Consider the following 14,053-nt stretch of genomic DNA (forward strand, 5'->3'; position numbering starts at 1 on the left):
TGTTATTGCCTTATAAAATGATTGAATGAGTTATGTTTTAGCTTGACTTTAAGATGGTCTTTGGTTATGTTGATAAGAACAATGCTGCTTTTTTAATCTTTTAAACCCTTATAGCTCCTGATTTTTACATCTTCCTACATGCAAATGAAGAAAAATATATGAATGATTTTTTTCTTTCAGAAATATCATTAAACATATTTACTAAATGCATTGTAATTAAAAGTCTTAAGGCCAAAGTCTAATGTCACTTACACCAGATTTACCAGTCAACTACGATTAGTTTATTAGAGATGGTCTTGATTTTCACATTGTAAGTGAGATCAGATTAAGCTCTCAAGTGTGTTGTTTTGAAATATTTTTTCCATAGTTTGAAGGCAATATGCATGTTTCATGTATTGCTTAAATATGTTCACATCTCAGAGAAACATATGAATTTGAAGGCAAAAACTTCTTATGCTTATGCTTTATACACTAAGGAAACTGGCAATATTATTTGTATTTATACAGTCACGCTTATTTGCTGTTATATGTATTTAAGATATGAAATCCGTGATGATCACACCTTGAAAATCCGGAAAGTTATGGCAGGAGACATGGGGTCTTATACTTGTGTTGCTGAAAATATGGTTGGAAAAGCTGAAGCATCAGCAACTCTAACAGTTCAAGGTAAGTTGTTTCTTTATATAATACTTAACCCCAGAAAAAGGAAAGAAAATGGATTTTCTATGCAGTAACTTTAATAGAACCATAATTAATATTGAATGTGATAGGCTATGTTATAAAAAATACAGAAAGATCATTTTGGTTTGATTTTTTGAGCACTGTTAAACTACTGAAGCATTTAAGAGCATAACATAAGAATGGCCATACGGGGTGAGACCTAGGGTCCATCCAGCCCAGCATTCTCTCTGGCGACAGTAAACCTAACAGGCAATGATCAAGTGATCTCTCTCCTGCACCCTCTGACAAACAGAGGCTAGGGACACTATTCTTACCCATCCTGGCTAATAGCCATTAATGGACTTAACCTCCATGAATAAGTAATTTCAAATATGTTTTTTCAGAAGTGTGAAAAGAATTAATGTTCAATGCTGGGAAGGGAATGCATTTTGAACTGCAATGTCTTTAGAAGCATGTTATTTCTAATCTTTGTATTTAAAAGCTTAGGAGACAGGAGAACTTTTTTCTCCTTTCTGTGACTATTAGCACCTCAAATTATTTTAACTGGATACAGATATTGTGACTTCAAGTATCCGTTGGATTTTTTTATTTAAAGTAGTAATGTTGACATTTTTTAGATTCCCAATTGGTAAGATATTTCACCATCATCTTATGTGGCATCTCTATTAGTGGAAGTTTGCAACCATGGTAGTCCATTCTGTATGATCCTCTGCTGATCTCTTGTGGATGAATGGTCCTTTTGATCCACCCAGTATACCACATCATTCATCCAAGATCATTTCCAGTTTCCCTTCCAGTGCCTGTAAACATGTTGTGCCACTGACCCTTTTAAAATGTGCCCTGCAAATTGAATGATTCTTTTAATAAGATCTCTAATAGCATTTGCTAAATCCCAATAATCACCAATCTCATCAGATGTTTATTCTTCCAGATGTCTCTTTTGCTCTTTCTAGTCTGGTGTGCCTTCAGTATCTGATCTTCTGTAAAGATGCTTCCTAAGTAGCAATAATTTCTTACTTGTATGTCTGTCTCATTCACTGGACTCTTACGTGTTTTCCCAGGATCCTTGTCTAACACCATAGTTTTTTGTCTTATCCACATTCCACTTTAGACCATATTCTTTGCCATATTCATATATAATCTCTACTAACATCATGTGATCTTCTGAATCAACCATCAGCACTATCATCTGAATAGAAGAAATTATTCACCAATTTTTCCACTCATCTTAATACCTTCTTCTGTTTCCTGTATTAATTTAATTAAGCACTCGCTATAAATGTTGAATAAAGTTGATCATCTTGTCTCAGTTTTCTCTCTTGATCTCTATTAGATTTTCATTTTCATCTCCCATTATAATTACCTTCTGATTCCAGTGTAATTGTTTTATTACTCAGTGTTTCTATCCATCAATCCACACGGATCTTATATATTGAGCAATTTGTAGAGGTAGATTCTGTCAAGTGCTTTTTGGAAGTCAGTGAAACACAAGTATGCTGTTTTCCCCATTTCAATTGCTCTTTCCAATATGAGCTTCAAGTTCATAATGGCATTGATCGTGCCCTTTCCACATTTGAACCTGTATTGTTGTTTGCTTATTTCCTTATCAATCTTTCCTTTAATTTGGTATTGAGTGTAACTTTAGCGCCCTCATGGCCAAGATGGAGTCTGCTCTGCAGGCAGCTCTGGCCAAGAGAAGGTGCGCGCAGGAATGGAGCAGGAGAAATCCCTTCCACCCCAGGGGCACCTCTTCCAACCCCCCCAGAGTGAACACACACACACACACCACACAAAGTACAATGGATATAAGAAAGGGAGATATTTATTTACAGAGGGATGAGAGGAGAAAAACAACAAGGGGAAATATAGAGGGAGCAGTAAAACAGGAATGCATTCAAAACAACACCCCACAAGCCCAGTGGTAGCACTCTCTGAAAGGGCAGACACTGAGCAAGGGTCTGCACACAGAGTTCAGGAGTCGTGAGCAAAGTTCCAGTTCAGTGGTGAGTCTTGGGTGCTCCTGGTCGTCTTCAGCACCAGTGAACTTTCCCCCAACAAACCCCTCTGGCGCCCTCTTCTGCTGCTCTCTGCAAAGCCATACAGAGCGACCACCTCCCCACTTAACTATCTAGCAACCTCCCTCCTTGTTCCCAATGCAGAGTCACAAGCCCCAGTACTCACAGCCCCATGCAGTTCTAGGCAGCTGTGGTATTGGGTCCAGTTCCGGCCTGTCCTTCTCGGGCGATTCCTTCCTGGCACAGTGCTCCTCCTGGCTCCTGTCCTGGGGTGTCCCCAATCAGCCACCCTGTCCTTCCCAGGCTTCAGGCAGGTTCTCTGCTGCTTCACTTTGCCAGGGCCTCTCCGGGCTGCCCCTCTCTCCCTCTCAGCTTCAGAGTCACCCCCTGACGATTCCCTCCTTTTTGTCCTCACTCTCCCCCTTCCCCCTAGGAAAAAGATTTAAAGGGGCCATGCTCTCTAAACCCCAAAGGGGTTACATGAGCAACTCACAAATGCATCTTAGAGGCATGCAATATTAGGTCAATTTTCCGTAGTTTTTACAATCCATAGTGTTGTTAGTTTTTAAGGATTTGGATACACAGGTTGTAAAATTTTCCGGCAATTCTCAAACTTATTCTTCATTACATCTGACAGCTTTCAAGCCTTCATCCGCCTATGCTTTTTAACAGTTCAGCTAGTATTCTGTCACAACCTAGTGTTTTTCCTTTCAGAAGTCTTTTTATTGCTACTGTGATTTTTTCATCCATTATTGGTGGGCTTAATTCATCGATTTAAGTTTTTGAAGGTTATCATCACCATATAGTTCTTTAATATATTCTCACCATCTCTCTTTCTTGTCTTTAGAGTCTATCAGATAGTGTCCATTTTTTCCCTTAAGGGTCATATTGATCTCCCTTTCTTCTGTAGCTAAAGGCTATTATCTTTTTATACATCTCACTTTGTTTGTTCTCTTTATACTGTTGTTCAAGTTCTTGCATTTCTCATTCAACCATTCAGACTTTGCTAATCTGCATTTATCCTGTATTATTTGATTTTGTCTTTGGTATTCCTCTCTTTCTGCTGCTGTTCTTTGTGCTTTGACTTTCCTCCTTTTGTCTATCTGACCAATGATTTCATCTGTTACCCATGGATTTTTCTTAGCTAGAAACTTCTTCCCTACATATTTATCTGCAGCTTCTTTGATAGCATGTTTCAGATGTTCCCAAGTCGCTTGGTAGTCACTTTTTCTTGGCAGTGACTTTGTATCACCTGATTTGTCAGAGGTTCAAGGTTCCATCCTAGATAGTTTTTGGCTTTCTGTAACTTTTTCAGTTTGATATTCAGATTCATCGATACCAATCTATGATCTGATCCAGAATCTAGACTTGGCATAACCTTAACCTTCTTAAGACTGTTTTGTATACCTACTGTTGATAGTGATAAAATCAATTTGTTTTTTATACATCCCTCCTGGTGTTTCCCATGTATGGTGAGATTAGTTACAGTGAAGTATGTTTTGCAACTAATGAATCACAGATGTGTGTGTACAGTATATGCATACATACATTTAATACACTAAACCAGATCGATACAATTTCCGTCTCTTTTTCATGTTAGTAATCTATTAAAGCATACTGCAGCACTACTGTTCCTTTGAATGATAAAAATCAAGGCGAACTGAAGGAATTACTATGTGTAAAAAAATCTTCATTGCCTTTGTATACACACAATCCAGATGTTCACTATTGAGATAATCCCTCTCTTCCTTTCTCAGCTAGCAGACAGCCAATGATGTCATATTGATGCTTTTTCCCTAAGCTAGTGGGTATGATGATCCTTCTGTTCTTTTCTCTGTTCAGCAGGAGGGAGTTCTGGTGAAATATGGGCTTAAAATATTGTAATGAGTAACAAACTCTTATTTTGACACATTTACCATAGCAATGAAGTTGTTGCTCATAAAGTGCTTAGCTTGTTCCAGTAGCTGACTCTAGAAATCTTTGGTGCTATCATCTTTTCTCAACACTGAGCCATCTGCAGCTCTTAAGCAGAATAAGGTGGTCTGTAAAAGGATACTTCTGTTGTGAAGTTCTCATACCAATCCCCCAGTCTTTTTGGAGGTGTTTTATCCTTCTGTACGTCTTGATACTTTGACAAGAAAATTAGATAAGGAACTTATCATCCTTGATGTCCACAAAATTATTAGCTCCTGTGTTCATTTTCTTTAATTAAGGACTCTCCAATTAAAAACAGAAACAAACAAAAAAGTGAAAGAAAAACAGTTCGAATAATTTTCAAGACAATTTGTTAGATTTGATCCTAAGATCAACTGTTAGTCTTGAAACCAAGATGCTGCTATTAAAGCAGCTAATTTTGTGGCTACAATTTCTGCTGCTACACTCTCAGAAGTAATCTACGGCCCCTGTTTTACAAACACGTATGAAAGTGAATAAATGTACACATGTTGAGTAGTCCTATTTTTTTCCAGTGGTCCTACTAATATGTAGAATTACTTAGTTGCAGAAATGTTTACAAGATCAAAGGGGATGGGTATTCTGTATTTCCAGAATACCATAATGCTTGTTTGGAATAGACCCATAACCTAGGCCCTGATATGGCAAAGTACTTAAGCATATGCATAGGTCCATCTCTATTCAGTAAAGCACTTAAACACAGGCTTCAGTCATATTTACTTCATGGGATTTAAGCGAATGCTTAAAGTGAATCAAAATTGCTTCTATTAATCAGTACAGCAAAAGTAAGAAAATTGGAATAAGTATAACAGAACAACCCTCTGTACAGTAACTCCTCACTTAACATTGTAGTTATGGTCCTGAAAAATGCAACTTTAAGCGAAACGATGTAAAGCGAATCCAATTTCCCCATAAGAATTAATGTAAATGAGGGGGTTAGGTTCCAGGGAAATTTTTTTCACCAGACAAAAGAGTATATTTTATATCTATCTATATATATATACATATATACACATACACACACACATACACACAGTATAAGTTTTAAACAAACAATTTAATACTGTACACAGTGATGATGATTATGAAGCTTGGTTGAGGTGGAGGAGTCAGAGTGTGGGATATTTCCCTTACTGTTAAATAATGAACTAGCAATTGGCTGAGCCCTCAGGGGTTAACTCTCTCACTCTACAATGCAGCAGGAATGGAGGTAGATATACGCATTTTCCCTTTAAGTACACTGCCTTGTTAATTAGATCAGCTTGCTGCTGCAAGCTCCCTCTATCCTGAGCCCTGGTGTCCCCCCCTGCTCTATGGCAGATGGGGTAAGCGGGGTGCAGGAGCAGGAGGGAGGGGGACACCCTGACATTAGCCCCTATCTTCCTTCCCTCCCCCGCGCATAGCAAGCAGGAGTCTTGGGGAGCAGCTCCAAGGCAGAGGGCAGGAGCAGCATTATGGGGAGGGACACAGCTGAACTGCAGACAGCTTCTGCACAGGGAACTTAGGGGAGCTGATGGGTGGGCTGCCAGTCCACCCTGGTTCCAAGCCCCCACCAGCTAGCTGCAACAGGCTGCTCTTCCTGCAAACAATAGACAAAGCAGGTGGCTGCCAAACAATGTTAGAAGGGAGCATTGCACAACTTTAAACGAGAATGTTCCCTAATTGATCGGCAACGTAACAACGAAACAACGTTAACCGGTGTGACTTTAAGTGAGGAGTTACTGTACTGGCATATTCACAACCTAATAGAGCCAGTGGAGGTGACATTGAAACAAAGTAAGTGGAGAGCTACATAAGAGGGTGAGACTGCACAGGCTTCTGCCTTCTTACCACCTGGATGTCCCAACTAAGGATGGGTTTGACAACTTTTTAGACGCTTTTTTTCATTCCACACACATACATCCAAGACCAAATCTGATTAGGTTTTGACCCCCTGCCTGTGCGTGGTATTCCAGGGGACCATATCTGGCATTCTGGGAGACCATAATTACATTTTCAACAGTTACCCAAACCATTTCCATCAGTTCCTTTCATCATAACTTTGATTCTTCAATATAGCTATTGGAGAAAGCCTCTAAAATTCTGTTATTTGTTCATTTGTGGTTTACTGGGTTATCACAAGACACATTGCTAAATTATCACAAGATATATATTGCTAGATTTCATAACCTTAGGTCAAGTATATATCATTCATGCTAACTTATGGTAACTGCATTCTTTACTATATTTTTACTTTTACTATACTTTTACTTTTAATATAGCCAAGCCTGTTTTCAATACTGATATATATATACGTACACTCTGGTTTCCCTACTTGCATTATAGCTTCCATTATTATTTTTATAAGCATGATTAGCAGATAGATTTTTTTTTTTTAATCCAAAACTAGAGATCCTTCAAGATCAGGTCAGGGGTCAATGGTCAACACTCCACACTTAATTTCCATAATACATCGCACAATGATTATGATAATTAATTTGACACAGGCTTTCAGTAGAGCCCTTACTATACCCCTTCTGGTGAATTAAGGAGATCCCTGTTCCCCTGGGAACCCTTGTACACTCTGCAGTTGGCATCAAGAGGTCTTTGGATCACAGTCTCGTATATCCAAAACAAGGATCCTTTGCATACTCACGTGTATCAGGTTTCTTTAGGTCTCAGATGCACCCCAGAATCCTATGCGCTGGTTACGGAGCATCAGCTTTGAAGGACAAGTGCAAAGGATTCTAGAATTCTAGTAAAGATACTCAGTGTTGACGACAGGGCAGGAACAGCGATACTATTCTGGAGGAGTATGCGACTCCAGCAGTTCTGTGAGGTTAGTTAGATCAGGGGTCGATTGTGTTTTTGCTTGTATTGGCAGTTCACTTGAGGCTAACTATGATCCATGTTTCTATGCAAGGGTGATAGTGACCAAAACCTTTAGATAAACTAGGAGCCAGAGTTTAATAAGATAGGGAGAAGCATCTTTGTTTTGTAGTGTTCCCCCATCCCCTTCCCCCCGTTGGTCCAAAATAGGTCAAGTTTAACCCTCAAGGCATGCTGCAAAAGATCCATCATTTTGATAGGGATTTTGGAGGGGGCAGAGGACACAAGGAGTTTGCTGCTGTATTTATTAGATGATATATTCATTTTTATGCAGTTTTGGGTGATACTGAGTTTGATTGTAAATATAGTTCCTGTGAGGGCATCTCCAGCTCATTAATTAAAATAATAAGAATAAATTAAATTCTGATTTTTTTAATGTGGCTTTAAAAATATTGTGATATTTGGAACCCACTATTGACATTAGAGAAGGACCCAAACAAATCCCTGGATCCGAACACCCTTGAATTTTAAAGTTGGGTTCCTGATTTGGATCTGAACGTCCTGTTTTGGGTCCCTCTCTAATTCAAATGTATTTTTCCTTTTGAAAGCAGATGTATTTTTTTTTATTCCTAAAACTCTTAGGTCATATCCTGCCTATAATTCCCAATCAAAACACAGACAAAATAATAAGCCACAAGAGTGTCCTGTAAAATGTAGTGATTCTTATTAACAAATTTGTGAAAAGACAAATGAGGGAAAGCACCACTTGTGGTTTTATAGCTTAAGGAACAGCCATTTTACCCTTAATGACTGCCATAACTATGACAGCACTTGAGATTTCTATCAGTGATCTGTTGCTTCCACTATTTCAAGTGAACTGATATAAATCTTGAGAGAGACAAGATGGGTGAGGTAATATCTTTTATTGGAACAACTTCTGTTGGTGAGAGAGACAAGCTTTCAAGCTTACACAGAGCTCTTCAAATCCATTTAACATAGCTTAATAAATAACCGTTCCTGAGTTTTAAAAAATTACATTTTTGAATTGGAGCTTTAATTTAGAAATTAGGTTCTATGATATTATTAAACTTTTTCATGGTGTGACCCACATTTTAATAGATTATTTCATGAATTATCTTCCCTACCATTCACGAACTTCCGGACCAATTCCCATCTCAATAGTAGTTGCACAGTTACTACAGCAATTGCTTACAGAGAAAAAGTAATGTTAGAAATGTTTTTGTTTTGTTTTTTTGTTTTAATGTCACGTCTCTGAATCCAAGTTAGCTACTGGAAACAAGGAAGGGAACCAGCTGCCTCTTAGGAAATCATTCCAAGTGCTATGGACCAGCAGTGGTCTAAAGAAGTATGACATTAAAAATACCTTAAAGCTACGGGTTTTCAACTTGCTGAAATTTTTTTGTCAGTGCTGTAAAGAACATGAAAACAATGGCTTTTAATCACCAACTAAAGCATATTTAAGTAAATAGAGCTATTGAAGACTATGCTTTCCTAAGCTTTATAGTTAGGAAAAAATCGATAACTGATGTAATAGTCTTCACTGTTGCAGACAATGTTTAAATAATTGTACTATCAGAATTGATTAAAATAGAATTTTACATCAAGTTGCTCAATTTTTCTTCTCTTGGGGGATTTTTGTGTGTATTTATGAAATTGGTAGATAATGGGGTGACAATATTATCCTGCGGTTGGTTGGATCATAAACAAGTGTGTATATTTTATATTCATTGTGAAATATCCTTGGATTATATGAAATTATGCCAAACACCAATATAAAGGTAAGCTTGACTTTTCTACTTTGTGTCCAACTCCTGTTTTGTTTTTTACAGGAAGATCTATACCAGTGTTTCTCAAATGTGGCCACCATGGCCGCATGCGGCCACCAGGAACTTTTCTTGTGGCCACAGCCTCCTGGGCAGTGATTGGGGGAGGGGGAGGAGCACTAGCAGGGGGTCCACAAATGCCAGAGGCAGCCAGTGAGTTCCCCACCTTCCTGGGGGAGGTGAGGCTTGGACTTCAGGCCTCAGCTCTGGAATGGTGGGCAGCAGGCCCCGTTCATAGGGCTTCGGGCTCTGGCCCTGGACCCGGCTGCGGAGGCGGGCCCTCAGCTTACACATATTGCCCCTGGTGCCCACTGCGCTGTCTCCCTACCGACCAACCCTTCCAGGACTTAATTTGTCCTCTGGCTTGCCAGGGCTGAATAAATCTGCTGTGAAAATTGATATTTGTACATTTGCTAATATCACTTTTAACAGTCTTCCAGCTAGCTAGCAAGTCTGCTGCTGCGAAAAGTAATATTAACAAACATATAAATGTTACTCTTTTCACAGCAGCGGATTGTGCAAAGCACCTTATTTGTGTTTCTGTTCTGTTTAGGACCAGCATAGAATAGAGACAACTGCACATTATTTTTATTATTGAGTCTGCAAAAAAACCCTCTACATCAGGGGTCGGCAACGTTTGGCACGCAGCTCGCCAGGGTAAGCACCCTAGCGGGCCGGGCCAGTTTTATTTACCTGCTGAGGCGGCAGGTTCGGCAGATCGCGGCTCCCACTGGCCACGGTTCACCGTCCCAGGCCAATGCGGGCGGCAAGAAGCCGCGGCCAGCACATCGCACATTATGTGTTGAATAATAGGTCAGTTAGAGGGACAAATTAAGGATAAATACAGTACTCTTAAAAGTCTTCATAGTGCAAGCTGCAGTATGTAACCAGGCACTACGTCATAATCCTCCAGTGCAAGAAAAATCTTGTTGCTGCAGGCCTGAATGACATACACTGCACATGTAAAGTCTGCTTCCTGCAGGAGCAATGTACTTACTTCTATTGGCATCCTCTTCTACTTGCTGTGAATGACTGCAAAGGTACTCCCAAGATTGTAGTCCAAACATGTGCCCCATCAGCCACACACAATATATTCTACAAGATTCATTTGCCACCGCGTGATACTACTGAGGCTTACATCATGCATCCTGCTGCTTTTCTTTCTCTGACGGGGTACCCCTGCTTCTTAGTGCGAATACGATGGGCTTTCTGCTCTCATTCCATATTTCAAAGGCAGGCATGATCCTTTTTGTATTGGCTTTTCTCCAAGCTAACTGCCAGCTCTCCCTGATGGCACTACAGGAGGGTTTACAGCATGTTGAAAGCCCGGGCTTCTGTCACTATGCAAATCAAGAGGTTCCACAGAGTTGTCTCTGTGAATTGTCCTTTCCAGGAAGTATTTTATGGCCTTGTCTCTTCCCCTCCCTCTGGCCTACCAGTAGTTTAAGTACAGAGAGGGTCCTTTGGCAGGAATTAAGAGAAAATGTTGAGTTCATCAGTGTTAGCACTCAATGCTGCCACTCTCTGAAATGCAGCTCAGTAAATCCAGGGCAGAAGCTCTGACCAGGCTAAACTGATATATCCTGGAAACAGAGCAGTAGTAACTAAATCAAAGGGTTTTCTCTTCCCAAAGATGTGGTTTCTTCCTGAGCAGCTCTTTTCTACCACAACCAACAGGAAAATAGCCAAGATTTGTTGCTGATACTGGCGTAACCAGGCTGGTTAATTCCAGATTCTTACATTTGTGTCACTTTTTACTATCTGTAATTAGAAGTTCCTGATAGTTCATGATTTGTTTTATGGGTTTAAAAGACAAAATAACTTTGCAGTAGGTCTGCAATATGTGAACTCCATTTATTTATTTTTACTTGCTAGCAATGCCATTTTTTAAAATTCAGATCTCTTTAAAACTGTATCTGTTTCACTTGACAGTATTCCTCATCAGGTATCACAAATAACATTTTCTAAGGTTCAAAAGTTATTTCATGTTAGTGATTTACTGTCCTTCCTTTTTACTGAGTGTCTGTAGTCATTGATCACGGAGTCTTCCCCCACTCTTCCCAAATAGCTTTAATGTATTGTCAGCATAAGGTTTCCATTTGTTTATCTGTAATTGTACAGTTTAGTTTTAGCTTTTGCAATGCAGCCCTAACAGATTTTGTTCTGAAAGACAGAGAACATTTTCTATGGGTTTTAAATAATCTTTCCTAAGAAGAGAACTGTCGTGCCATAACCAGATGACAGGAAAATTCAGACTCCATTATCTCTTTTAAAAAAAATAATAACAAAAACATATTAGAAGGTTCCTAGGAGTTGTTCCAACTGCATTAGGCTATCATCATGTCTTTTATGCTTTTATTCAAGTAGCTTATTTACAGTTTCTGGCTGGCTTTTTTTAAGGCATTAGTATTTACTTAGATTGTAATAGTACCCAAAGTAGCTAGGTCCTTTCTAAACACAGCGTAAAACACAGTTCCTGCTCTGAGCTTTGCAAAACTAAAAAAAAATGCTTCATTTATGGCATTGCTTCAGTTTTGAAATGGATGGAGTTACACCAGTGTAAATCTGGTTATGGGGATTCTCGTCCCATCTGTGCTCCCTAAATTGTCACTGGTTTATAAAATGTTTTCTGCTAGAAATCTCTAATATGCCTATTTTTTGTCTTTTCTTTGGGAGAAAAGCAGGTTGAAGGACTAAATCATCTCAAATATCTACACACACACACATCCTCCATAGTTCAGAGCTTCTCCAAGAGGGCTCATATCACCCCCAGGCAATGACTACAGAATTTATAAACATTTTAAACTGAAAGTTGTGCATGTTTTAACCTGAGAAGTGCTGACTTTTTGAACCACACCACAGGTGGTCTCTTTAATTTTATTTTATTTTGTAATGAAAACCTTTTTATTCAGTGGCTACTGCAAAAAGAGATTATCAACTTTATTATTTCATAGTTGGTTTCAGTAAAGTCTGCAACGTAGAAATAGTTTCAGTAAGTTTCTTACTCACCCTCCTCCCACAAAAAGCCACTTCACTGCAGTATTTTTTTCACCTGAATAGCATTCTTCATCTGAGGAGCTTATAATAATTTAAAAGTAAGTTTCACAGCTCCATATAAGGCAGATATTAATGCAATGCTGATTTTACAAATGAGACACAGTCATACAATGGGGATGGAGCCAGATTTTAGGGCCCAGCACCCTCAGTTGGAGGCCAGATTTTCCAAAGGGCTCAGTCCCCAGTAGGCATCTAAATGAAGTGACCGGATTTTTAAAAGTGCTCAGCAGCCAGTAACTACCATTGAAAACAAAATAGGGAAATTTAAATGATGTGTCAGCCTTGTGCTAGTCTGAATTTCCTGTGCCAACTAAAAAGGCTGGTGACATCTTGGCAGTAACACCAACACAGAATTGTTTGTCACATACATTGCAGAGCTCCAGCTGCATGTGTGTCTGGCTGCTCAATGAGATGCAGAAAACAGTTATGACTTTAAATCTTTGCAATTTAAGTTCACCTCTTGTTGCTAGTGATTTCAGAGGTGATGCTACTAAACTAGCACAATATATGTGGTGATGCCGTACCGTGCAGTTTTGATAACATGTCCTAATAACCTACCCACACATGCATCTTTCCCATCATATTTGTCAAACCAGCTCTAGGCATAATTAAATTTTCAGCACTGAATTTGTACCAGTACAGTATCTGTCTTTCCCAAATGGTAGCACCACCCATTCCTATGAGACTGTGCTACTTTCCTGAGATGTCTCGATTACAGCACAATCCGTGCATATCATGGGAGTAGCATTTTCAGGTGAAGCAGAGAATTCCAACCAATCCACTTTGGAGACCTATTCAAATGTCCATCTAGGAAGAGAATTTTACTAGTTGAGGTTTATTTATAACTTGAATGATATCTGTTAAGGCTCTTGACAGCTACTTTTCAGTGGCATTTCACTTCCTTTTTTTTTCTTGCTGTGCATTTGAAGCATTATTGTTGAAATTGTTGGGGATTCCACCACTGCCGTCTGGAGACTATACTATGCTCTGGATCAGTGGTCTCCAAAGTGGGGTGCGCAAGAGGATCCTTTGGGGTGCGTGGCTTTTTTTCTTTTTTTCCCTCCCTTGGCAGTTCGGCCGGGAGTCTGAGCAGCTTTTTTTGTTGTTGTTGTTGCTTCGACAGTTCGGCCAGGAGCAGGGGGTGCGCGATCAAAAAAGTTTGTAGACCACTGCTCTATATCAGGGATCAGCAGCCTTTGGCACGCAGCCCGCCAGGGTAAGCCCCCTGGTGAGCCAGGCCGGTTTGTTTACCTGCCACGTCCACAGGTTTGGCCGATTGCGGCTCCCACTGGCTGCGGTTCACTGCTCCAGGCCAATGGGGGCTGCGGGACGCATACCACACAACTTACCACACAAGGCATTCCATTGAAGTCAATGGGAATATTTATGGTGCAAGTTATTGTTCTTTGTGCGTACGGGTATCCAATCAGGCCTTAAATGAAAATATTTTCTAACAGAATATTTGAAAAAATGTCAAATTATGTATGTATCTGCATAGCAATAAGTAGCAGCTGAAAATAACATTTCTAGATGGAGAACAAAGAACAAGGGTGAAAAGGGATACCCTAATTCTTCTGTAATGTATCTGGTATTATTTTCCTATATTCTTCCTAGTTGTGGCATGTAGACAGATGAATGGCAGTATTTACATTTTTTAGAGCTGGAAACGTTGGTCGTCTTTTATTGCTCTGTAGA

The 14,053-nt window shown here is 39.5% G+C and overlaps 1 protein-coding gene across 3 annotated transcripts in view; it reads left to right on the forward strand.

Annotated features, from left to right (window-relative positions):
* ROBO1 (roundabout guidance receptor 1) overlaps positions 1–14,053 on the forward strand; it is a 1,046,134-nt gene that overhangs the window by 932,812 nt on the left and 99,269 nt on the right. For all 3 annotated transcript variants that reach the window (XM_054047011.1, XM_054047019.1, XM_054047026.1), the window contains one exon: positions 539–666. In XM_054047011.1, coding sequence (XP_053902986.1) covers positions 539–666 — 128 coding nt within the window. The remainder of the gene's footprint in view (positions 1–538; positions 667–14,053) is intronic.

This window comes from Malaclemys terrapin, chromosome 1 (assembly GCF_027887155.1).
Source record: "Malaclemys terrapin pileata isolate rMalTer1 chromosome 1, rMalTer1.hap1, whole genome shotgun sequence".
Classification (NCBI taxonomy): domain Eukaryota; kingdom Metazoa; phylum Chordata; order Testudines; family Emydidae; genus Malaclemys; species Malaclemys terrapin.